This window comes from Salvia splendens, chromosome 4 (genome assembly GCF_004379255.2).
Source record: "Salvia splendens isolate huo1 chromosome 4, SspV2, whole genome shotgun sequence".
In the NCBI taxonomy this organism is placed as follows: Eukaryota; Viridiplantae; Streptophyta; class Magnoliopsida; order Lamiales; family Lamiaceae; genus Salvia; species Salvia splendens.
The window spans coordinates 15,092,844-15,119,032 of NC_056035.1; the positions used below are offsets into that span (position 1 = coordinate 15,092,844).

The 26,189-nt window shown below is 36.1% G+C and overlaps 3 protein-coding genes and 1 non-coding gene across 7 annotated transcripts; 1 reads left to right on the plus strand and 3 right to left on the minus strand.

Annotated features, from left to right (window-relative positions):
• Nucleotides 1–227: 227 nt before the first annotated feature.
• TRNAV-CAC lies at nucleotides 228–301 on the minus strand. The gene has a single exon. It is a non-coding gene; the product is annotated as a tRNA-Val (tRNA).
• Nucleotides 302–446: 145 nt separating this feature from the next.
• On the minus strand, nucleotides 447–4,199 carry LOC121799642 (integrin-linked protein kinase 1-like). Of its 2 annotated transcripts, none has more exons than XM_042199066.1 (12): nucleotides 3,600–4,199; nucleotides 3,154–3,393; nucleotides 2,881–2,955; nucleotides 2,558–2,638; nucleotides 2,272–2,366; nucleotides 1,961–2,084; nucleotides 1,808–1,887; nucleotides 1,643–1,705; nucleotides 1,447–1,556; nucleotides 1,274–1,359; nucleotides 1,057–1,175; nucleotides 447–955 (listed from the first exon to the last, which is right to left on the minus strand). In XM_042199066.1, exons 1-12 carry the CDS (start codon nucleotides 3,633–3,635, stop codon nucleotides 820–822), a joined length of 1,245 nt encoding a protein of 414 aa, XP_042055000.1. In that variant the 5' UTR covers nucleotides 3,636–4,199; the 3' UTR covers nucleotides 447–819. The 2 variants fall into 2 exon arrangements, with proteins under 2 accessions (XP_042055000.1, XP_042055001.1); XM_042199067.1 differs by having other exon boundaries at nucleotides 924–977.
• Nucleotides 4,200–9,031: 4,832 nt separating this feature from the next.
• Nucleotides 9,032–13,841, plus strand: LOC121798778. 3 transcript variants are annotated; one of them, XM_042197954.1, is made up of 6 exons: nucleotides 9,032–9,145; nucleotides 9,620–10,438; nucleotides 10,867–10,925; nucleotides 12,715–12,843; nucleotides 13,092–13,227; nucleotides 13,430–13,841. In XM_042197954.1, exons 2-6 carry the CDS (start codon nucleotides 9,734–9,736, stop codon nucleotides 13,640–13,642), a joined length of 1,242 nt encoding a protein of 413 aa, XP_042053888.1. In that variant the 5' UTR covers nucleotides 9,032–9,145; nucleotides 9,620–9,733; the 3' UTR covers nucleotides 13,643–13,841. The 3 variants fall into 3 exon arrangements, with proteins under 3 accessions (XP_042053888.1, XP_042053889.1, XP_042053890.1); XM_042197955.1 differs by having other exon boundaries at nucleotides 9,033–9,145; nucleotides 9,783–10,438; XM_042197956.1 differs by lacking the exon at nucleotides 9,032–9,145 and having other exon boundaries at nucleotides 9,155–10,438; nucleotides 13,425–13,570.
• A 3,926-nt stretch (nucleotides 13,842–17,767) lies between these two features.
• LOC121800712 (beta-amylase 2, chloroplastic-like) lies at nucleotides 17,768–21,876 on the minus strand. The gene is given in 13 exon segments (XM_042200223.1): nucleotides 17,768–17,826; nucleotides 19,060–19,126; nucleotides 19,215–19,434; nucleotides 19,518–19,736; nucleotides 19,811–19,831; nucleotides 19,833–20,072; nucleotides 20,156–20,195; nucleotides 20,197–20,282; nucleotides 20,549–20,743; nucleotides 20,816–20,948; nucleotides 21,131–21,237; nucleotides 21,387–21,463; nucleotides 21,870–21,876. Coding segments are annotated over 13 exon segments (1,413 nt in total). The 3' UTR covers nucleotides 17,768–17,825.
• Nucleotides 21,877–26,189: the final 4,313 nt, after the last annotated feature.

Here is a 26,189-nt window from a genome sequence, read left to right on the forward strand (position 1 = left end):
TAGCTAGTATTTCACAAATAAAAGGTTCCTCTTTTCAATTAAAAACTTTTAAATGTGATTGTATGTCAAATAAACTAATCAATGATAATAAGCTACTGTATATTTAAGCCTTTTCAGCACACGAAGTGTCTAGTCAAGTTGGAAAAATGTTAATTTGTGTTTAGGAAAAATGGATATTCATTTTTGTGCATATGCTAGGGTAAAAAATTAAAATATATTTTGAAAAATGTCTGAGCCCGGGTTCGAACCGGGGACCTCTAGTGTGTGAGACTAGCGTGATAACCGACTACACCACCCAGACTGTATGATATCCTCAAACAGGTTTATATTAATACATCTATGCGTTCCACAAAATGAAAAACTTTTCTTTTCGGGTCGTCCCACTTAAAGTCACCCATTTTCTTTTCGGTCTCTACTTAACTCACAAAATATCATTACATAAAATCTTTTGCCAAAAAAAAATGCTTCATATTAAGTGAGATGGAGGAGTATTAAATATATATAAATAAATTGTAGATTCCATGCAACTGTGACATCAAAGTTACAAGGAAGACAAGCAAGCTAAATGAAGTCTGCCACAGTTTTCAGCTTGTCACAAGGAAACAGAATAGTCACAGAGTGCACTTAGCCACTAAAAAGATCTTCTATAACACTTATGGTTTTCCTCCACTCTATCAACTTTTTAAGTGTATATATATGAATAATTACAGAGGGTGAAGGCATTGTATATCCCAGTCTTAAGAACAAATTCAACACAAGGAGAAATGGTGTTTCTGAAATAACACAGCATAAAATATGCACATTGCAGAGGCCTCCCTTTTACAAGACACCACAGCTACAGCAGTTACCTATGGCCTTCTGTTGCATGTCCTCTTGGATGATCTCCAGCTGCATGATGATTTCTTCAAAAGTGGGTCGTTGCTCTGGATTCTTGTGCCAACAATCTTGTAGAAGCCTGCGGTTATGAGCAAGATTTTCTAATAGGGTTCACTTACAGTTTCCCGTTTCAGGCTTTGGACTCTAATAATTTTATTCTGTGTTTATGAATCAACTCACCCTTTAATTGGCTCAGGATAGACGACGGAAGGTAGATATGGGCGTTCATCTTCATATGCGCGTTTATCTGCCAATTTTTCAGGTTCTTCTTCCCTGTTTGATGGTCCTCCTTGGAACATCTAGAGACAAATGTTATCGGGTTGATGAAGTTTTTGGTTCTAGGTTGAGAAATGCAATGAAAATTTAGTTATAGTATTATGATATGAAGTCAAATTACCTCATGGACGATTAGAGCATAGGAGAACACGTCGACACTTTTACCATACGCCTCCCTGCGGAATACTTCTGGAGCCATGTAGCGGTCTGATAAAATATCACAAGCATTTTATAACAATTTTTTGCAAATTGATTGAATCTACTAATCTTTTTGCTCAAGTAAAAAGATGGTACATGATCCAGTTCCGCCAGTCATTTTGTAGCCAAAATCTCTTCCGTGTGCAATTTTGCTCAATCCAAAATCTGTGACTTTAAGGCGCCCCGCCTCATTCTGCAAAACGTTTCTGCAAGAAGTGATGTAACTCGAAAATCATGTCTGCTGCCAGTTGAAGGAGAGCCATGGCGAAAGCCAAACTGAATCTAGTTGTACCTTGGTGTTAAATCTCGGTGGATTATGGCGTGTGGCTTATGTTGATGCAGATAATTCATACCTCTGAAAAAAATACAAGAAACGGAAATCAACCCAACCCTAAGTGGACATGGCCAATATGTACTAGTATAATTTTGCGATATAGTGTGGGTCGGTAACGTGTACCTTGCTATATCCAAAGCATATGCAACTGCAGTTAGTGAGTCGAGTTTTCCTTTCCTTCTAAGTATATCGTATAGACTTCCCTAAAATTTCCACTTACGTAAGCAATAGGGAACACACGTCCAAGAACTATCTCAAGTACTGAGAAGGACTTACATTTCGTAGGTACTCGGTGAGGAACACTAGGCGGCCTTCAGGTTGCTTCAGAACACCAAGAAACTGCACTATGTTAGGGTGACGCAGTTTTGCCCACAACGTGAATTCCTTAAGAAAGTTGTCCCTGGAGCAAAGAACAGACAAAATTAAAAGATATTATCAAGGATAAATAAAAGTTGCCCACATCTCATATTTATGAGTGAATCATAACATTCAACACCGTCCACAGTCCACTTCATACTTAAAGAAACATCTCTATTATATTACACATTTTGATCCAAAAAATTTGGACAAATATCACAAGAACTCACTTCACTGTTTTATTTGAAGCAATGGAAGAGCGGATTGTTTTTGCAGCAACTTCTGTACCACGCCACTTGACTAAGTAAACTTCACCATAAGCGCCCTGGCGTTAATTGAGAGCACACACAACACTTAACAGGTCATTTTAAAAGGAAACTAGATAGCCAAGTATGTGGTGAAAACTTCAATCGTAACTTTTGGGTGGAGAAAGGGGACAAAAAAATACAATAAACATATGATAAATTTGAATGGATCCACAGGAGGTTGAATCGGCTCTCAGGTAAGAGAAATTACTTCACCAATGAGAGTCTTTCCATCCCAGTCGACCTCAGCTGAATCAATTTCCAAACATGGACTTTGAGAATCGACCAAATTCTGTAACAAGCAAGTTGAACCAGAGTGAAACAGTTAATTTTCTGTGCAAATTTTAGCAGAGTTGATTAACAACAATGACAAAGTAGACTTTCATCCCATGACTCTGGAAGGGCTATTAAAATCATAGCTCACTATGTTGACAAAGAGCTGCTGGAAAATATCAGTAGTGCAATCAGGTAAAGGTCAATTTTCATTTTATTATTAGCACCAAATCCTGGCAAGGAGTTACTGAAGAAATATACCGGATCATTTCCCCCATTGGCCTCGAGAATTTTGCAAATATCAGGATGGCCAGATCTACGAGCATCAGAGAGTGGCTGCAAGGTATTCCAATACGTGATTCGTTTAGTATTCCTATAATCTTTTACAGTTGAAGTTTTTGAAAACAAATAAAACAATGATTTAATATAAAGATGGGATTGATAACATAAGAGAAAGTATTGCATCATTATACTAGCATAAAGCAATTTACTGGAGATGAAACTTTACTGCAGGAATGTGAGGTTTGCACTCACAGTTCGACCCCAGCGATCCAAGGAGTTTATGTCAGCTCCTTTCTCAAGAAGGAGAACAACTATTTCTGTGCAACCTTCACACGATGCCAAATGAAGAGCTGTTCTCCTGTCATAGTCAGCCAGATTGGCACTTACACCTTTCGCGAGCTCCTCCATCACACCAGCTTTATCACCCTTACTCGAACAAAAGAGAAGGCGATATGGACCCCTCCACTCGTTCCTTTGAGATGGCATCAGTTGCTGGGGCAAAAATGATAGAAGAAAACAAAGCCTTCAGTTTATTTTCCCCCAAAATAGAAATCTCGAAATATTGCCAAGTGATACCTTACAAGGATATTCATATACTAATACAAATGCAAACTATGGTTTGATATGCCTCTTTCTTGAAGTTTTTCATCAATTTGTCCAATCTGATATCACAATATACATATTGGCAAGTGTATTACCTTAGTGAGAGATGATTCAAGCCTATGATCTTCCATCTGTGCGAGAGAAACAGTGTCAAAGAGACAATTCCACAAACAGTTGGTGGAACGGTTTGAAAGATACGAAGCATTGCTAAATAAAGTTGATCATGACTGACTGTAGCACGCAGGTACAGTCCAAAGAGTCGCAGTCAGAGGTCGGCTTATCCAAGGGACAAGCTCACGATTGCAATTAATTCCAACTGTAAATCAAATCAGGAAACTTTGGATTCATCGTCGTTGACTGTTTTGTGAAAATGGGGAAAGCGACGACTAATTGGAGGAAAATTCCATCTTCTTTTTCCCCAAGGACTGCTGCGATTGGAGTTTTTGCTAATTGATGTCTCTGCCATGAATAATTCATGAAGAATAGTAGTAACATTTTGCATGCATGAATCCTCAAGGATATTTATCAAACACAAACACAGATGGTTTCTCAACACAACAAGTGCATTACTTCTTCACTCAACCTCGTATTCTCAACGAAGGTTCAACTAACTGTTTTTTTTTCTGTACATGCTTATTTGAAATGATCCTACTAAGTTGAGTTTCCATATTGTCCCTTTCCACGACGGTGATCGTGTTCAACTTTCATAATTTGAGTTGTTTTTTCGAGGTACTGTAAACCCTAAATTTCATGCTAGAGAAGGGAAGAAGGTATATTATATTATTTATTTACCTTCTAAAAAAAGGTGAAATATGTCCTTCTAAAAAATAACATATTTCAAAAAGAAAATTATATAGAAAGGTAAATTATTTTTTAAAAATAAAATAATAGTATAAAATGTATTAAAAAACATAAAGTATAATACCTTATCAAATACCTTTCTCCTTGGAGAATGGTTTTTCATGAAAAGAAGACAAATATGTTAGTTATAAGATTTTACCTCTCAATTGATGCAGAGGTAAGGATAGCTCTTCAAAATGAGAAAATGTATAATGTCTTCTCAAATACATCTCCCCTTAGAGCATCTCCAAAGGAGAGGGTAAATGGAGAGGTAAAGAGAAATAACTACCATATTTACCTCTTCTTTATAAAATTTCATGCTTAAATGGAAAGGGTATTTGAGGAGGTATTATACCTTCTTTCAGTCTGAGAATGTGTCTTTACTTCTTCTTGATAGAAGAGGTAAAAAGTTAGTTATTTTGTTTACCTTTTTAATTTATCTTCTTTCCTTGGAGTCCATTACTTTTTAAGAAGGTATAGTAACATTTTTAAGAAGGTAAATGAGAAATATACATTTTCAATATACCTTTCCCCCTTGGAGATGCTCTTAGAGAATGATTTTTCATATAAATAAATAAATATAGTAGTTATATTAGTTTATCTCTCCATTTACCTCTCCCGTTGGAGATAAGGCTGGATAAATATACCGAAAAAACTGTATATTGATCGTATTGTACCGAAAAATATCGAATTTTTGGTATACCAAAATTTTTGGTACGATACAATACCGTATCGTAAATTTTCAATATGATAAAGATATGAATTTTCTTATACTGCGGTATACCGTTTTATATTGAATATTTGATATATATCGATATTATCGGTATACCGAAATATATCGAAAATCAATAAGTATTGAATTATCGATACATACTGTTTAAACTAATTATAATAATAATATAATTTATTTTTTAAAGATTAAAAGTTTAAATTTAATTTATTTATATATTCAAAAAATATTTATACCGAAGTTCAAAACGGTATACCGAAGTTTGGTACGATATACCGAAATTTCGATACGGTAATGATATAGATATTATCCATACCGAAATTTCAGTATACCGAAATCCGGTATACTGAAACTTTCGATACGGTAACAATATGAAATTCTTTCATGTCGATATTTTTGATATGATAACGATACAAAATTTTCAATACGATATATTGTATCGACCCACCCCTACTTGGAGATGCTCTTATTAAAATTTATGGTATGAGTTTATGCATATGGAATTTTCAAGCGCAACAGCTTTAGGTGAAAAATAGGCGAAGCAAAGAAAAGGCTTTCACCGTAAAAAGAGTCAAAGAAACAATGGGATTTTGAATATTCATGGAGCATATGCTCTCTCCATTCTCCAATCTCTATATTTTCTGTTTTGTTTTCTGAATCTTTTTATTACTCTATCCGTTACTGAAAATTTATCAAATTTCATTTTCTGCATTTGTTTTACAAAAATGATATTCTCTCGAAAATATACACTCTTCTTTTTTAGTCCGTCCCACAAGAATATGCACTTTCTAATTTTAAAAACTCTTTTATCTCTAATGAGGTGAGACTCATTCTTCATTAACAATACTTAATTACTATGTCTCTCTTACTTTACCAATTTTACATTAAAACTCGTGCCGAACCAAAAATGCATATTCTTTGGGGACGGAGGGAGTAATAAATAATAACGTAGAGAAGACTCTCATCTTCGTTATTATCTAAGTATTTTACTTTATCCTCCTCCCTCTACTTTAGCAATTTATTACTATTATTTTTCTAAAACGAGAGCATAAATGAAATGTGACAAATTTCCAAAGACAGAGAGATTATTTCTCTTTTAATATATGATTATCCATCTCATTTTAATATAGTCGAATTTTGTAGATGGTGGAAAAAATTCAACGACAATTTGTGATATTATATGCAAAGTCCAAAGTTGAGAAAAAAATAGAAAAAATTTATGATACCAATTAAAAATGATCTCTATAAGATACCATCATCTATCAACATTCATGTTAGCTTCAGCCGGCTGCCATGTCCGACTTGAGGGATCGATCATCTTCAAGCAGAAAATAAAAGAGGTATTATCAATTATCAAAGTGATCTTTTAGTAATCCATTGTCTTGTCTATATGAAAGTCGTAATCCATTAATTATGCCCGAAACCAACCCAACACGTAAAATAAAATTCCAAAGCATATTAGTAATCAATGACGAAATCATGTGACGCTTTCAACCTAAATCGAATCCCTTTTTTTGCTATAAACTTTATTGTAAATTTATCATGAAAAAGGGAGTGATAAAAAATTCAACATTTAAATTTCTCATATGTAGTATTTTCTATCAGTTACAATAAAAAATAATTTTTCCATTTTTTTATCATAAAACATACTCCTACTAACATTTATTCGATTAGAAAAGCGGAATATGACATGGAGTGAAATTGAACCACCTTATAACAATATTATCTCTTATTGGAGAAAAAGGAGAATGTAGAAAGCTGAAATAAAGAGGAGATAGAAGTAAAGGAGGGATTTGTTAATGTAATTAAGAATTACTTGTGAGAACAATTTAATTTGTCCATCTATTTGATATTGTTTTCGTGTGTCGTAATTGTTCTGTAAACCACTTAAACCACGGTCTTAATAAATAAATTACATCATACTATATAATAAGAAAATACACGTAGAGTTTGTCAATTAAATTACATCATACTATGAAATAAAATACACGAATTCGGCCATGTTTGGTTGGCGGGAAAGTAAAGTTGGCAAGGAAAATGATTCATGGGAAAATGAATCCCGGGAATATGATTTCTAATAACTTTACTTTCCCGTGTTTGGAAAATATCAAGATTTGAAAGTATATACTCCCTCCGTCCCGCACTATTCACAACTTTCCTTTTGGGCACGAAGATTAAGGAATGAGTGATAGACAAAGTCAACAATTACGGCTGTAGGTATAAATTGTTACTAAAAATGGAAAGAGTGCAAATAACTTGGGATGCCCAGAAAGGAAATAAGTGCAAGTAGTGTGGGACGGAGGGAGTATTTGATTTAAACACTAAACTAAAAATATACTTATCATTTTTTATTTATAAAAAATAATAATACATATTATTTAATAAATTATTAATTACAAATGATAATAATTATATTATTTTATTTATTATTACGATGGATAGTTTGAATATGGATTATACATCATAATATATAATAATAATATTATAATAAATAAGATTATTATTATTATTATTATCATTATATTTACTTAATTTTAATTGAATAAATTTTATAATTTAAAATTTCTCTACAATTTTATTGTTAATTACTAATTTATAAATTAATAATTATTATATTATTATTTAATTATAATTATATTTAATTATTTAATAAATTATTATTATGATAATAAAAATAAAATTAAATATTAATAATATAGTTATAATTATGATAATTTGAATTATAGTTATTTATTATCCTGAAATTAAGTATGGTTTATACTTTTAAATTATTTTTAAAACATTGTAATATATAATAACAATAATAATGACGATGATGATGGTGATAATAATAATAATAATAATAATAATAATAATAATAATAATAAAACTGTACTATATTACATTAAATATGTAAGAATCCTAAAACTGGGAAAAAGAATACCTAAGAAAAGTTAGGATTCAGAATCCTGGAAAGTTGCACTAACTTTCCTTGTTTCAGGATTTTGATTACTTTCCCAGTTTGATTAAAAACGGAAACAAACACAGGAATTTAAAATTTAAGGAATCAGATTACTTTCCCAGACAGAATCCTGACAACCAAACATGGCCGAAGAGTTTGTCTGTTTGTCAAGATTTGATCTTAAAAATGAATCAACAAAAATTTGTTTGTCTGTCAAGATTCTAATCCGAAAAAATAACTAGATTCTAAATAAGTTTATGTTTTATTTGTTTAATTTTTTTTATCTGACAAGAAAAGTAATAAAAATATTGAAAATAAAGAAATCTGTACAATTTTCCAGCATTCTTGTCCCTAACTTTTCTCACGTATTTTTCATTATTTTTATATTATTTCATATTTAAGTTTTAATACTATTATTTTATTAAAATACTAATGCTAATATTAATTATTAACATTCTAAGTTATTATAGCAATAATACCTACAGTATAATAATTATAATTTATTATTGTTGTTATTGTTATGTTCTTAGTAATAAAGTACTATAATTTTTAAAAATATGGATTAAATTTTATGTTTGTACTGTACTATCTTATTATTATTAGTTCAATTATTAATTTAATTAAAAATTATTCTTCAAGGAGTCATTATTATGTCTATTAGCTAGTTAGGTTTAAATAATAAATATAAGTTCATAATTCCACAGGCACGTTAACATTGTCAAATGGAGTACGAAACAAAGAATTTATAAAAATTATATTTACACGATTATATATGCAATAATTATACATCTTAGAACTAAAAAAACAATTATGACACATCTCAAAATGCAGTTTTAAATTTTAAATGTAATGAATGAATATGTAGGTGGTTCGAAATTATTGCACCTCGCTTAAGCACGTGGGCTGCGTGCTTCTTAATTTTCAATATAAAGAAAAAATACGAAAAAATTAAAAATAAAAAGATATACTGTACTCATATAAACAGGAATCTTAGAAGGCACAACGCATAATTAAGCAGGAGATTCGAGAAACAAAAAAATAATTAAAAAAATAAAAGAACTCGAAACTCGAAAGAGACCCATGGTTCAACTATGGCATTGACTTAAAAGCTTGGAGGTAGCAGCCAGCAGGTATGCTACGTCTTTCAAAGATTTTTTATCCTTGCCATTTTATCTTTTTATTTTTGTTTTTAGTTATTATGTGGCCCTCTTGAAAATTAACTCTTGTTTTTGCGGAAGTTAGTTTCTTTTTTCTATTAGATTTTTACCCAGCTAAGTTTCTTGATTTTGTTTTGAAATGCTAAAAGACTTGCTCTTTACCACAAAGTTCTAGTTTTTTCTAAAGCGTAATTGCTTGTATCTACGCTTTGTTGCTGGATATTTTTGGTAGCAGCTTGATCTGAAAATCAAAATTTTACTATTTCAAGTAGCTTTGGTTGAGTTTGGACGTTGTCTACTTTTTTTCGACCGTTGTGCTTCTTGAATGTTGATTTGTTAGAGTTGGGTTTTGATCCGTACTGTTTGCTTGATTCCATTTTGTTGCAGTGTTGTTTAGTATAGTACACAGATTAGAATATTGCCCCTTTTTTGGATTTTGTCTTACAGATGCTATCTCCCTTCCCTAAGGGATAATACACTCCATTTGTTCATCCTATGCAATTTTCTTAGTTTTTCGATGTGAAGAAATTTGTGTTGGTGTGGTTGGAGTCATAGGCGTCAATGTCTGTTGCCTGCTGTGTACCTCTAGTTGAATGTGTGTCCTGTTTAGCCTGCATTCGTTGGGTGTGGAAGAAATTCCTCTACACTGCTGGCAAGGAAAGTGAGAATTGGGGGCTGGCAACGGCCAGCGAATTCGAGCCCGTCCCTCGGCTTTGTAAATACATTCTATCTGTCTATGAGGATGATCTCAGGAACCCCATGTGGGCTCCTCATGGAGGGTATGGGATGAACCCCGACTGGATGTTGATGAAGAAAGACTACGCGGACACTGAGGGGAAAGTGTCGCCCTACATGATCTACCTCGATCATGACAACGAGGATGTAGTTTTGGCGATCAGGGGTCTTAATATGGGGAAGGAGACTGATATTCTGATGTTACTGGATAACAAGCTGGGGCAGACGACATTTGATGGGGGGTATGTGCACAACGGGCTGTTGAAGGCGGCTCAGTATGTTTTGGAGGAGGAGTGTGAGGCGTTGAGGGAGCTAGTTAAGAAGTATCCGGATTATAGTTTGACGTTTGCTGGGCATTCGCTGGGAGCAGGGGTCGTGACGTTGCTGACAATGTTGGCAGTTAAGAATAGGGATAAATTGGGTTATATTGAGAGGAAGAGGATTAGGTGCTTTGCTATTGCTCCTGCAAGGTGTATCTCTCTGAACTTAGCGGTTAGATATGCAGACGTCATTAATTCAGTTGTGCTGCAGGTAACGAATTTTACATACTCCCTGTTATTTAACTTCGTTGTATTGCTTCATTAAGGTCACAATCATAATGTGTTAATCAACATGAGCACATGGATATAATTAAGTGATTGAGTTTAGATGAACTATAGCCGGGGGCCTTTAGGAACTATAATTAGGTGATTGAGCTTAGGTGCCTTGTTAAATTTCTGCTTACCCACAAACTAAAAGATTACGGAATGGGATGACTTGTAAGTTTATTTTAAGTGCATTTTTTTTATACTATAAGAGATTATACTATAAGAGATTATAGGATTATACATCCCCTTACTCCATCGAGGTGATATGAATGGCCTAACTATGGCTTATATACTCCTCCTCTAGTTGCTTAGCATACTCTGCCTGCACATTTTTGTACAATAATATGAATCCAATTTCACCTTCTTGTTCAGGATGATTTCCTTCCACGGACAACAGTTGCGCTGCAACATGTATACAAATCACTTTTTTGGTAAAATATCTCAGTTCTTGCCTGATTTTAGCATTGATTTATTTTTTTCTGTTTTTGTTTATCTTTCTCAAGATGTGGTTTACTGTATGAGGTGGTGATATTTAATTGATTTGATTTTCTAGACAATATCTATATCTTTAATACTACTAGTATAACTTTTTAAATCACAAAACCATAGGTTTTACACTTTTATCTTAAAATTCCTTCTATTGGTTTCTTCTTTGTTCAACGTTTTAATGCAATAGAGGAAACCAATTCTTATGCATGTCAACCATGGTCAAGATGATTTATTGAATCCTTTAGCATCCCCATGTTCAAAAGGTTTCATCGTAAAAACTGCATTATGTTATTTGCAATTTGGCACGCGAACTCTATAGGTAATTTTAGGTAATTAGGAATTGATGGGGCTAAAATAAATTCAATTTGCAATTTTAGCTCAAACAATGCTAGTCACTGAAACTAGTCCTAGTAAAAATTGGAGGTCATGGAGTGTGGTCATGTCTGCAACCAGCAGTCAGCGGCCTCAGTCGATGCAGTAGCAGTTGTGTTAGGCTTTGATGGCACTGTCTTTTGTACCGATGTGCGATGATTAAAAGCTCATGCTTGAAATTGCAAAATTTTAAGTTCTAATATGAATCCCATACTCTAGTAAGATTTGTATAGTGTTTTGCAATTTACTGTATTCGTATTTCTATATTGGAAACTACTGATATTGATGTTTGATAAAAAAAAAACTGTCATTAGGCTCCTCGAAGAGGGTGCTCACTGCATACTTTTGACCGATTGAATAATGTTGAGCTTGTTTGATCATCTATCATTCAAATACTAAATCACGTGCATTGTCGATGTAATCTATATGGTAGACACCACCACATAGGAGAATAACTTATCCATACGTGATTTTAGTTTTGAATACTGCTACTTATTAAGGTAATTTCAGATTCCACAAAAGTATTGTTTGTATTAATCAAACACTTTATTTTAATGGTACATGTCAGAAAAATCTTTTCGACACTACTTGTATCTTAAAATCCCTCCTTTTGGTTTCTTCTTCGTTCGCAGTTTTGATGCAATAGAGGAAACAACCAATTGTTATGCATGTCACCCATAGTCAAGATGATTTATTGAATTTCTAGCATCCTCATATTTAAAAGGGTTAATTGTGAAAACTGCATTAGGTAACAGGAATATAGGGTGCTAGAATTCATTAAAGATTGTAATTTTAGCTCAAACAATGCAAGAGATTGAAACTGGTCTTGGTAAAAATTGGAGGTCATGGAGTCTGGTCATGGCTGCCACCCAGCAGTCAGCAGCCTCAGTCCATTGCAGCACTGTTAGGGTTTGATGGAACGACTGTCATTGTGTACCAATTTGCAATAGTTAAAGTGTTCATGCTTGAAAATTCAAAATATTTTGTAGTTTTAATCTGAACTCCAAACTGCTGTAAGGTTTGTGTGGTGTTTTCCAGTTACCTTATCTGTATTTCTAAATTGGAAACTACTGATAATGGAGTTTGATAATAAAAAAAACCATTAGGCTCCTCGAAGAGGGTGTTCACTGCATATTTTTGACATATTCGATAATTTTGATCTTGTTTGATCATCTATCCTTTAAATACTCAATCACACGCACTGTCGATGTAATCTATATCGTAGACGCTCCATAGGAGAATAACTTATCCATACGTGATCTTGGTTTTAATTACTGCTACAGGAGTAATAAGATAATTTCAGATTGCACAAAAATAGGATTTTTATTTAATCACACAAATTGATGTTCTCTTTGGTAGTTTCCCATGCTTGTTGTGCATAACGTGTTTGAAAGATACGTGCACAGTCGAGGAGAAGATGCTGCAGGACCCGAGGAGACTGTACGCACCCGGTCGTCTCTATCACATAATTGTGAGAAAACCCTTCAGGTTTGTCTCAACATGCATAAAATCTACTTTTTCCTTCTTTAAAATTTGTATTTAAGGAATGGGAAGACCAAGAAAAATGAACTCTATATCCGTGTAAAACAACACGAAAGCAGATGCTTTTGCCACCCTTTGATACATATCTTCCTCAAAATTTGTTCGTGCAACTAGAAATATGTACGTTGTCCTAGGTGACATAATGGAAATATAGGGAGTAATTGAATTTCATGATTTGTTCATCCTATGAGCAGATGTAAAAGAATCACTCCCCTCGTAAGAACAGCAGTGCCTGTGGATGGGCGGTTTGAGCACATGGTTCTCTCCTGCAACATAACATCAGATCATGCTATCATTTGGATTCTACAGGAATCAGAAAAAGCGCTCGACGTAAGTTGTCATTTGTAATTTCCATACTAGTTTAAATTGTTGAAAATGTAACTAGTGATGCTATAAATGCAACTTTGTAAAAGTCGGTGACAATTACAAATTTTGGCAAAGGTTGTGTTGTGTTGTGTTTTGTGTCGCAGTTAAGGCGAAGAAGATAGTGATTGCTTCTCCGATCCAATGATTTTGACTTCTCTTAGTGCAGTGTATGATGGAAAAGGAGCGTGTGATGAGCATTCCAGCAGCGCAGAGGATGGAACGGCAGGTGTCGCTTGCCAAAGAACATAGGGACGAGTACAGGGCGGCCTTGGAGAGGGCCGTTGCTCTGGATATTCCCCGCGCACACTCACCTTCTTACGGAACGTTCAAAGACATGGAGGAAGGTCAGAATTCGAGCATTCCCAGTGATTCTTCATAGCTTTTGGATTCAGTTGGTGTAAATTGTTGCAGAAAATGCATTTGAGAAAAATCGAATGATGATTCATTCTTTGATCAAAGTGATTTGTATTCAGTGGGTAATTTTCATGTATGTGTAATAACGCACGCAGTTCGTGCAAGGGATCATTACCTGAGTTTTCCGGCGACAAAAACGAATAAAAAGGAAAATGATTTTTTTATGATTCTGTGGTATACTCGGATTATAGAATAATAAATCTTACTAATCAACTATGATCAAAATTTTAAATATTAATTATAACCTCTAATTGTTTCATTCTAAATAATAAGTGCAAAATTAAACTCAAGTAGTACTACACAAAATTAACTAAGGACAATTACTAGTGGAACACATATTAGAAATTAATAAAGACTAAATTACTATTTTAGTCCTAAACATATGGTCGAAATATGATTTTGGTCCAAAACATTCACTTTTTGAAAACCGACTCCTAAACATACGAAAACGTTGTTGGTTTGGTCCTAAACTACGAAAACTAGTCGTGCTCATGAATTCCGTTGCTCATGAATTCGACGAGGAGGTGGCGACCGTGGGAGTTGGTGGAGAAGCCAAGGAGGTTGACAAGGGAGGGATTGTAGAGGGAGGAGAGGATGTCGGTCTCATTGTCGAGGTTGTTGGCGGAGGGCTTCTTGACAGCGACAAGGCGGCCGGAGCGGAGTACGGCCTTGTAGACTCGGCCGTGGCGTCCTCGGCCGAGGAGCTTGGAGTCGGAGTAGTTGGCGGTGACTAATTGGAGGTCTTTGTATGTGAATTCTTGGATTTTGATGGGGTGGGAATGGGAATCAGATGTGGAGATGGAGGAGTCGATTTTGCAGGAGAGGTACCCCTTTAGAATTGATGAGGGAGAGTAATGAATTGGGTGTCGCCGGCGAGAGAGGATGAGAGAGGTGAGAAATTCTATTTTAGATTTTTTTTTTACTTTATTTTAATTAATTACTCACTAATCTAGTCAAAATTTTGCTAATTCACGGTTGACCGTCAGAAATTGACGGAACCTTATGTTTAGGACCAAACCGACAGCATTTTCGTATGTTTAGGAGTCAATTTTCAATAAGTGAATGTTTTAGACAAAAATCGTATTTCGACCATATGTTTAGGACTAAAATAGTAGTTTACTCATTAATAAATGATACTACTACTATATTTCATTATTTTTAAAACTAGAGTATCAGATAAACAAATCCTATCAATTAGTTAACCACTAACAAATTTCATTGAGCACGACTAGTTTTGGGAATAATTGAGATTAGGGGTGAATTTGATTTAAAATTTAAAAATACCATAAATTTAAAAATATCTTGAAAATATAAATAATGTAAAATGATTACACGTTTACATACATACATTATACATAAGACAATCCCATTAGAGATGCCCACGGTTCGAAAACCGGCGGTTCCGGTTCGGAACCGCCGGTTCCGGTTTTGGCGGAAGCGGAACCGGAACCGGACCGTGAGGCTATTTCACGGTTCCGGTTCCGGTTCGAAAACCGGGCGGTTCCGGTTCCGGTTCGGAACCGCCGGTTTTCCGGCGGTTTTGGCGGTTCCGGTTTTTGAACCGGCGGTTTCGCCGGTTCAATTATTTTTTTTTTTTTTTTTTTTTTAAATTTGAAATTTGGCTTTATACAACAAATCGGAACAAGACAATGCATAATTCAAGCACAAATAAGACGAATAAGGAGAAAATGAAATAAATTTTATTGATTTTGAGTTGTAACGGACAACGATACATTACAATTTACAATACATAAGTATACAATACAACAACATACAACAATGTAATATAATTTACAAGTGTCGTCGGGCGTCGGCTCGTCGCCTCGTCGGACTCGGAAGGTAAATTTAAAAAAAAAATGAAATGGGGGGGAAAAAGGAAAAATTGAAAAGGGCTTGAGATCAACTTAAACTTTCAAAGTTAAACTTTTCAAATTTAAGTTGAGTTGCCTACGTATCCACAATTTTATTGAGGAATCAAAGCCCACGTAGTTCTCTTACCTTGGGATCAACCTTTTTTTCTTGCAAAATGTTGCCCATTTTCTAAGCAAACACATATCAACACGCTATATACACATTGCTACATTTCTAATAGGGGCAATTTGATCTTCCAAAGCAATCAATGCATCTCGAACACACATAGTCAGAATATTATTCAAGCATCTAGCATGGAAAAAATTAGTACTAATAGATAGTTTGTTCTGATTTTTTCCATGCTAGATGCTTGAATAATGTTCTGACTATGTGTGTTCGAGATGCATTGATTGCTTTGGAAGATCAAATTGCCCCTATTAGAAATGCAGCAATGTGTATATAGCGTGCTGATATGTGTTTGCTTAGAAAATGGGCAACATTTTGCAAGAAAAAAAGGTTGATTCCAAGGTAAGATTTCATAGATCATTCAGGATGCGGCTAAGTTGTACTTGAAGATCATTAAAATATATTCCGCATTTGATATTTATCAAATGGGGAATATATTTTAATGATCTTCAAGTACAACATAGCCGCATCCTGAATGATCTATGAAATAGGGGGAAAAAAAAATTGAAAAGGGCTTGAGCTCAACTTAAACTTTCGAAGTTAAACTTTTCAAATTTAAGTTGAGGTGCCTACGTATCCACAATTTTATTGAGGAATCAAAGCCCACGTAGTTCTCTTACCTTGCTTACCTTTTTGGTCGGCAGTGCTCGCCGTTCACCGCCCCCGTCGACTCATTGCTAATGTTGAGTGCTATCGCTTCTGACCTCGTCATCGCCATCGGAAGAAAATTCTTCACCATCACTCTCTACACGGAAGTCGAAATCCGGCTCTTGTGCTCTCATGTCCGCCTTTGCCCAATCGTCAAGTAACATAGTGGCTTCCATGTTCTTGGCGGAGAGATTGCTCCTTTTGTCGTCTAGGACACAACCGCCGACACTAAAAGCTTGTTCAACGGCGACGGTGGAAGCGGGAACGGCGAAAATCAACTTCACAGCAGTTCTAATAGGATCAACATACTTTTGCCACAAATCGATGGCATCTTGAACACACAAATTCAAAATATGGGCAATACATCGCACATGGAAATATTTACCATCAATAACAGGAGAACATGCAATGATTAAATCATCTATGCTAGCAGTGTTAGCGCTAGCATTGTCAAAACCAATAGAAAAAATTTTATTGATCAATTGAAATTCATTCAAAACTTGAATGATCAATTGAGCAATTGCTTGTGCAGTGTGTGGTGCGGGAAATTCCCGAAATGCAATCAAACGTTTGTTTAAAGTCCAACTGTGATCAACGAAATGCACCGTGATGCCCATATACGAATTTTTACAAAAACAATCAGTCCACACATCAGAACAAATAGAAACTTTATGCCCTAAGTTAATAATAAACGTACCTAATTGCGCCTTCTTTTCCATGCATTGTCGAACAACGGCTCGCGTCATTGAAGTTCGACTCAATTTTCTTGCAGCGGCATTATATACTTGCCGCATACTCGACTCAAAAGCATCGTTATCAAAAGCATTGAATGGAAAATGTTTCATAACGGCAAATCTAGACATCACATTAAGAGCATTTTTGTGATCATATTTCAAAAGAGTATTGCTACACATACCTGATGTTTGGGATGAACCCGTCGTCCCACTTCCGACTCCATGTTGAAAGTTGAGTTGAGTTTGGGTTGGAGCGATACCAAACTCGACCGGATGCGCTTTCTCCAGGTGACGGGTAAATGTACCGTACCCTCCACCCTTTCGGAATGTGTATACGTTTTCGCAATAGTTGCAATACACATTATAAGTGTTTGGATCGTTACTATCTTGTACCCTCTTGAAATGTTTCACGAAGATGTTTGAGGTTAAAGACCTTTCAGCTGGTCTAGGAGGTTGAGGAGGTTGTCCACGTCCACGACCACCACGACCACGCCGACTCCTTGGTGGTGGTGGGGGGTGGCATTTCTTGAACCTCTTCTACCTCCTCCCCCTCCTCCTCGTCGTCATCATCATCATCATCATCGTCTTCATCAACATTCACGGGGGTTGGACTTTGTTGGGAATAGGCACCGCGACCGGGAGCACCACTACCGGTACCAACATAAGCATCGCCTTGGTATTGAGGGCGAGAGAGAGCAATAGCATGTGCCACATCTTGCTCTTCTCGAGCCTACAAAATAATATTTGTATTGTAAATACAAAATAAAATTATGAACAATAATGAAATGTAATTCAAAATTAATGAAATTAGTAGATAATAAATATTAACCTGCCACTCATCCATGTTCATTTGAGAAATTTCATCAATAACGGATCTCCGAGATGGCCTCTTGGCCTTTCCCTTTCCCTTATCAACACGACCTTCTCGGGATGAAGACATATTGGAATGGTATGTAGAAATGTAGAAATATGGAATAATATATTTTTTTTTGTTTTAGTAATTGAGAAAGAAAGACAACTTATAGAACTACGGGAACAAGTATAACTGTATAAGTGTATAACAATGCGTAATAAGAGTAGCAATTGCGTAATTAAATGGAAGCACAATAGCACAAATGAGAAATTGGAGACAAAGAGAGAGAATTGAGAGATTGAAGAGAGAAACTCTTATTAACGCAAGAGTGGGGTGAATGTAAATGAGGATAGAGGGGGGTATTTATAGAAAAAAATGAGGGGGAAAATGGAAGAATTCGAATTTGAAATTTAAAAAAAAAAAAAAAATTTGAATTTTCACAAAACCGGCGGTTTTGGCGGAAAACCGCCGGAACCGGCGGAACCGCCGGTTTCCGGGCCAAAACCGCCGGTTTCCGAAATAAAACCGCCGGTTCGGTCAACGAACCGTCTGCAAAAGCTGCTCCATTGTCGCCTCGTGCTCCGCGCCGCCTCGAAAGTCACTAAACCGGCGGTTAACCGCCGAAAAACCGGCGGTTTCGACCGTTTTTGAAGATCACCACCGGCCCTCATCCCCCTGCCTCGATTTCAGCGCCGGAACCGGCGGTTCCACGGTTAACCGCCGGTTCCGAACCGTCCCGAACCGCCGGTTCGGTGACGGTTCCGGTTCGAAATATCTTGAACCTGAACCGGACCGCGAACCGAATTGCGCCGGTTCCGGTTCGGGAATATTGCGCCGGTTCCGGTTCCGGTTCCGGAACCGCCGGTTCCGGTTCGGCGGTTAACCGCCGGAACCGGAACCGGTGGGCATGTCTAGCTAGTAACGATATCTATACTGCTTAATTTACTATACTAACAACAGTTATAATATCACTAGCCTACTACCTCAAAGAGATTGCATAAAATATCAGCTACAACCATTTTCCTTGCATTCTGCTCCTGCCTTTCAACAGCTCGTGATATTCTGATATGATCATCTCTATTCATTTAGAATGTGGAACGAGTGACTTACTAATCAAGAGTTACTGCCTCTTCCGTCTCCTCTTCATGATGAGGTTGCACGTTTTCAACAAATTCCCCTGCAAATATCACAAAATACGGGGATGGGAGATTTGGATGAGTGAAAAAATGCCGTTCGCAACATTATATGTAGAGGGACTTAATTACCATGCACTCTTTTGACAAATCTCTCGAACTCCATGAAATTTTGTTCCTCCAACAACTGTGGGGTTAGCCTGAGGTAGGTAAATGCAGATAAATGTCTTCCATCTAAGTCCCCGAAAGGTTTTGCAATGTCCAGTATTTTGTTGTAGCCTTCTTTGTCATAGCATGGAAGAGCATTTTCACTTGCAACTGGTATGTCGGCATCCCAAGCAGCATTTAGCACCTAAAATGTTTATACATAATTCATTTCTCGAACACAGACATATACATAGCTGCACAGACCAAAGTTCAATTTCTGATGCTAACCTGCCACACCAGTCCTTCTGGATCTGCTAATGCCTCTGGAAAATCTTCGTGTTGATCCAATGTTCTTAGCTCAACACATGTAAAATTAAGAGTAGCCTCGTGCTTTTTCAGTACTGATGCTATAGTAGCATATCCATCGCGATTGGCAGGATTGTAGAAACCTGCAGTTAACTCTGCAGCATGACTGGCAGTTTTGTACCACCAGTGGATGCCTGAGAGCTGATAACCAACAAAAACAGCAGTGAATAATTGTGATGTTCATATCAGAGATCGTAAAGAAATAGTTCACTGACCTTCACTGCAATAGGCGTTCTCTTCAAAGGCAATATTTGCCATGGCTAGAACTCGATCAGCACGGTCAACCAAGACTCCGGAATACCATTTTAGAAAGAACTGACCATAGAGACTATTGTATTCACCTCCATCACAAAAGAATCGTGTATCTTGTGGTTTGGAGTTACATGAACCTGCATTATTAGGTGCTCTACCCCAAATCAAGTGTCCCCTTGCCTCTGCTGCCTTTACTAAACTCTCCATCAAGTATTTATCATAGCACTAGGAGAAAGAAGATTATTCCATTTCACTAACTGCATTACAGTAATATGCTAAATATAACGGATCAACGACACAGTAACTACCTGAAATTCACCAATATCAGGATATTCCCAGCCATGGTTCAAGCCCTATTTCAATTTCAGAGATAAATCCATCCTCAAAGAACTCATAGAACTCTACTCGGAAGCTTCTCATATAATCAAAATAAACCTACAAATTGTAATCATTTACAAGTTAATAGTTCCAAAAAATAAGTATACATATTAATTTCATATTCAGACAGCTAATCCACAAGTGCAAGAGTAAGAAAAATATCAGTGGCTTGTGAACTTAAGAACAACTTTAACTATGAGAGAACATCGTTCTAGAAAAAGGAATTAGCGTAATGGACTAACATATTGCATAGTTAAGCCAAATGTCACAATAAGAGCATACAAATATGTCAATAGGGTTTAGCTGCTAAATGAATTTCTTACCTCAAGAGCATTTCTACCTTCCAAAACCCGTTGTTTGTCAATTCCCCAAGTGAGGCATTCATGGTTGCGTCTTCCCTCTCTATCCGTGAAGAAAATGTCTGGATTTTTACTACCAATTTCCATGATCCATTTTGGAAGCGGAATATGAACATCATCGCCAACATTGCTTCCACATTCATGAAAAGACATAACCACCTATGTGAACAAATACTCAGTAAAAACCAAAGCAACCTAAAAGAATGCCATTATGCTATATAAATCACTCACTTGCAGCTTGAGATCGAGATCTTGTACAATCTGAAACAGCTTCCTATAGCCGGACCAGTTATACTTCTGAGGGGTATGTGCTTCAACCAGTGGCGGATCCAGGATCCGGAAATGGAGGGGGCGGAATATATAGTATTAGCTTGGTTTAGTGCGGACATGGCTATTTTTTTTATTGTTCGGGGCGACGCCGGAGGCAAACGGAGGGGGCGGACATGGTAAATTTACATCCCGATAAGGGAAAAATAGTCGCACGGAGGGGGCGACTGCCCCCTCCTGCCCCCCCTAGATCCGCCACTGGCTTCAACTATGCCCCACCAGCAATCAACCATAACACCGTCAACATTGCTCGATTTAAGGATTCTCAGTTGGTTTATCAAGTTATCAGGATCAACCAACTCACACTCCATATTGATGAGTCCCAACTATTTCAGAAATTAAACAGTGTACTACTTGAATTCAATATTAAAGAAAAGTAAACGAAAAAAAAGAAGAGATGGAAGTCTTGCATACATTTAAGTAGAAGTCAATTAATGAAAGTGGTGTAACATATAAGAGGTGATTAGAAACTCACAGGTAGCATCACGAAGATAGGAACATAAGGCGTGCCAGTATAGTCGTGCTCCTGAACCTGTGGCGCAACGATGGTAACTGGTAACATCAGAGATGAGCAAAACTAAAAGCAGACAGCAAAATACTATTTCAAGAACTGATTTCTGATAGAAGTTGTACAATACAATTCACTTAAGATAAAGCTAATAGAAATTATAAACAAAGTCGAATGCAAGTTGTGACAGCATATGTCCCATATTCAACATTTGCTTATCAGAAATGAATTTAAAATAAGCTCCATTAACTGATTTATTACACAATTCTATTCATAAAAAGGTACATAAACATAAAAGTTGAAACTAATTACCACTGCTATTTAAATTTCGAAAATGGCGATCTGAAAAAATCAGTGCATTGTAAGTCTCAGCAAATCGGCCTCATCTTCTCAGCAAATTCGGCTACCCTAGTACCCGCATCGGGTATTAGGGTAGCCAAATTTACATACAGGACATGTATTGGGTATGATACTTTTGAGATTTAGGATTCGGGTACCGGAATTTTCGGGTTTGTGTACCCGCGGGTACCCGAATTTACAGGCCAAAATGAACCTTACAGAATTTAAGGGCAAGATTGTCAAACCTCAACTCTTTTAATAAATAAATTCCTTAACATAAAAGCAATCAATACACGTGTCTAATTCATAGAACACTCATATTATATAAGTTCAAGCAAACACTTATCCGATACATATTTCAAAATATCCTGTAAAGTAGTAGGACCCTCTCACCCCTCTATATACTATACATTTATCTACATGCAAAATGATAAGGAGGAGAAGGTTGCCAATATGCGTCAGCCGCCGAACCTGATAACACGTGGAGTTCCTATGACCCATGTCAGTCAAAATTTACTGCTATCTTATTCCTGAAAAATTTAGTGGTTTATATGAGCCATAACTCAGTATATATAAATTTCCACATTTAATCTCACATGATACAAACATCAAGCATATTCTTTTATCAATATATATAATCAGAAATAATATATAACATAATTTAAAAACAAACCATTTCATATTCATATGCATATGCCACTCGATTCAATTTATTATTCTGTAACAGTCAAGCTTGGTGTCTGCCCGGGATTCCTCTATGACCCGAATGTCCCTCTGTAATTGGACTCATAGGTCCCTCTGTATTTGACCCGAAGGTCCCTCTGTAATTGGACTCATAGGTCCTCTGTATTTGACCCGAAGGCCTCTCTGTAATTGGACTCATAGGTCCCTCTAAAATTTCAGATCCAGTACAATGCTGTCACAGATCCTCTTTAATCCAATGATTCACATAATCAGTATCATAAACATATCCTTTGCACCAATAACATATCCATATCATATTTCATCAAATTATCCAATATATCTAAACAAACATGTCCATTTCAGCAATCAAATATTCATATCATATTCGACCATCAAAATCAAATAATTCATAATCATATCAATTTCACACCATCTAAACCAATAATTCACTCCAATTCAACATATAACAATCAACCACATCACACATGTAAAACTAAAAGTGTGATTTATACACACCTTATCACGACAAGTAATCTAACCGAGCACCTGCTCCTGCTTCCCGGCCTACAACACTCGATCTTATGATTAAAAACCTCAAAAGAGCTTAAATAATTCTCCCGTACTTGTGGTGGTGAGTGAAGTGCGTGCTCGCTAAGATATGACTCAGGAGCGGAGTGAGCAAGTGTGCACAGAGAAAGTTAATGCAGATGCTCGGTCAAGACACCGCGCTTCTTAAATCCACTGGATCACTAGGTCTAGGAACTCAAGGAACACAGAGTGTTTCTGTCGTTGGACACACTCGACTCCCCTTCAACAATTAAATCCCTCAACCCCAAATACTATGGATTAGTATAGGGAAGCGAGGTCGATCCCACGAAGATGGATTCGTAAAGTAGTGCTTAGAGACTCTGGAAACAAGCAGCTGCTGCCACGCAAAGGGTTGAGAATTTTACCTAACTCTAGTCATAGGCACAAAATGTAAATGCTAGACCTAGGAAACTGTAAACACACTGACAGCAAACATCGTCATGACCGCGAGGTATTAAAATCACTTCCTAGACCGTGTAAACGATTCACTAATTAAGACTAGACAGAGAGAATAAAAGCAGTGGGGTACCATGACTCCAAATATAGCAAGTACGGTAAAAGCTGCAAACAACCAACTCATGCCCTGACTAACAACGACATGCATTTTCCGAACCGACTCAAATACGTAAATGGAGAAAACAGAGCACATACCTAGATTCAAACAGAATATAGAAATCAGGACGCCGGAAACTTGCTACGAATCAGAAATACATCAGATCGACATAAACTAGGCGAAGCGAAATGAAAACACGTAAACTAGGCATGAAATTAAATCAACACTGCTCAGATTCACGTCGAGTGCTTAATCCACTCCGGATCCAAGCCATCCGAACTCAATCAACCATCAAAATCAACTCCATAACTCCGATTCTTACAGATTTGCTCCGATCAACTCCGAATTCCAACAATCACAGACAATCCTACAATATCAGCAAGACAAAACCCCGATTCATCCACAAACAAACTCCATTCTCCCAGATCCAACCACGAACCTGCAATAATCCACGAAAACAACCAACTCCAACAATTCCAACTCCAGAATTCAAGTAAACACAATCAACAAACAGAAATCAACACAATCAACATAAGCGAAAACGAAACTTGCATTAAGATAAGAGAAATATTCAGCAAAGAAACAGAGGACCGAGCTTCGAACAACGGAGCTCGGCGAAATCAACAAAGTACGAAAATGGAAATTAAATTGTTTGTTCGCCCCATAGAAGGACGGTGTTACAACCCAATCGAAAACGTGAGAAAGCTAGATGTGAACACATGAATCTCCCCACGAAAAGAACCCAAGTGTGTGAAAAGTGAACTAAGCTACAGGCTGTTAGCGAGGCCTCCAACCGAGAAGATCCCTCCAGCTTGCATGCTTCTTCCTTTTATAGATGCGGACATAGCCTTCTAGAGTCTTCGTAGAAATCCCTATTCTACCCTTCAACTCCGAGGCTTCCTCCGTCAAGTAATTTTCTTCATAATGTCCACTCTTTCGCCTGTTTCCTAGGACTATGCAAGCGTCCTCTTCCTTTCCTGAATCTAGCGAAAACCTTCACACATCTGGCTTTAAACATGCGTTAGGCCCAGCGTTTTCACGAAATAAAATCCCTAGACCGATGCATGAAATTAGCCTTATCAGTGAGCGTTCTCTTCCTAATTTTTTTTATGTTCTTTTTCCCCTATTTTCTCAATAATAATCTCTTATGTGTCGAAAAGAAGTCGGCTTAGCCATTAGTCACCCCTTTTTTGTTTTTAAGCAAACACATAAGCGTAAATGTCATGCAATTCCTTTCCTATTTACACGTGTAGTACCTATTTTCCTTGCACAAGACTAATTATTTCTCTAAATATGTGTTGTGTCCCATGCACAACAACACCTACGTGTCACATGCGCACCCGCTCCCATAATATTACACATACTATTAAACATACACACGCATTATTATTACACATACTAATTTATAACTATAATTAGTTGTGCATGGCTATACGTAGCCATATACACACATTCATATTGTACACATACTTATTTATATATATTATATACTACTACTTTAATTCAATGATTTAATATACTAAACAAATTTATATTTTACATAATATATTCATTATTTATTTTGAAATACGGAAAAAAATATGCAATGATGCAAAATGATGTACGTTTCGGGTTAGGGATGTCACAAAGATGGTAAAAAGTGAGATTATTATGAGATTTTTCTTAATTTTTTTACTAAAAATGTGATTTTTAAAATGTGATTTTCTAAATGTTGAGTACTACTAAAAAGGTGCTAACCCATTTTTTGGTACTAATTTTGTAGTCCACTCATGTAATTTTTTAATGGCTAGGAGATAAAGTAATAATTTTATTTAGGGAAAAAAGGCATATTAAAGTTTTTTCGCTTTAGGTTCTCTTGTTTTTATTTTATTGTTAATTACTATGGGCATTCATTGGCAAGCCCATTGACTATTTCCCGTGCTTAATTGGTGGGACAACTTGCCCAAGAATTTAAGGCAACTCTATATCCAAATGCATGGATCGATCTTCTGACCATTTGATTAAGGATGGACATTCCACATTCATTTGGTTCAGTATTCTCTTATTGACTCTGTATATATATTTTTTATTAATATTTTTGTACGTAATTGGATATATGTACTGAGTACTATTTTTTTATACTATTAAAATTTAGTAATTTTTGCAAGTGAATTCAATATTTCTAGGAGAAAAAAAATTGTTTAGCAATCACCAATCTAAGTATTGAGTACCAAAAATTACACATATTCAACCAATTTAAGCATAAAATAATATAGGAACTCAACTTCAACAAACAAGAGGATATATGAATGCTCACTAGTCACTAGCCCCACTTCATTACCGGAAACAGTTATTGAAGTTAAGAACTTAAAAAGTATTAGTACTGTAGTTTCCCTCAAAATCCCAAATATTACAGCCAAATAATAAGTAAGGTTTAACCTTCACTGGAGTTTTATCAAATTCTAATCATAAATAAATATAATACTAAACACTAGATAATCCCACATAAGTATTTGTCATATATACATGTGTGCGCGTGACTATACTGCATAAACAATAGATAAAGATGAAATCTTTGCAGATATGATTGTGAATCTAGTGTATAAAGAGGGTCATTACTCTTTTTT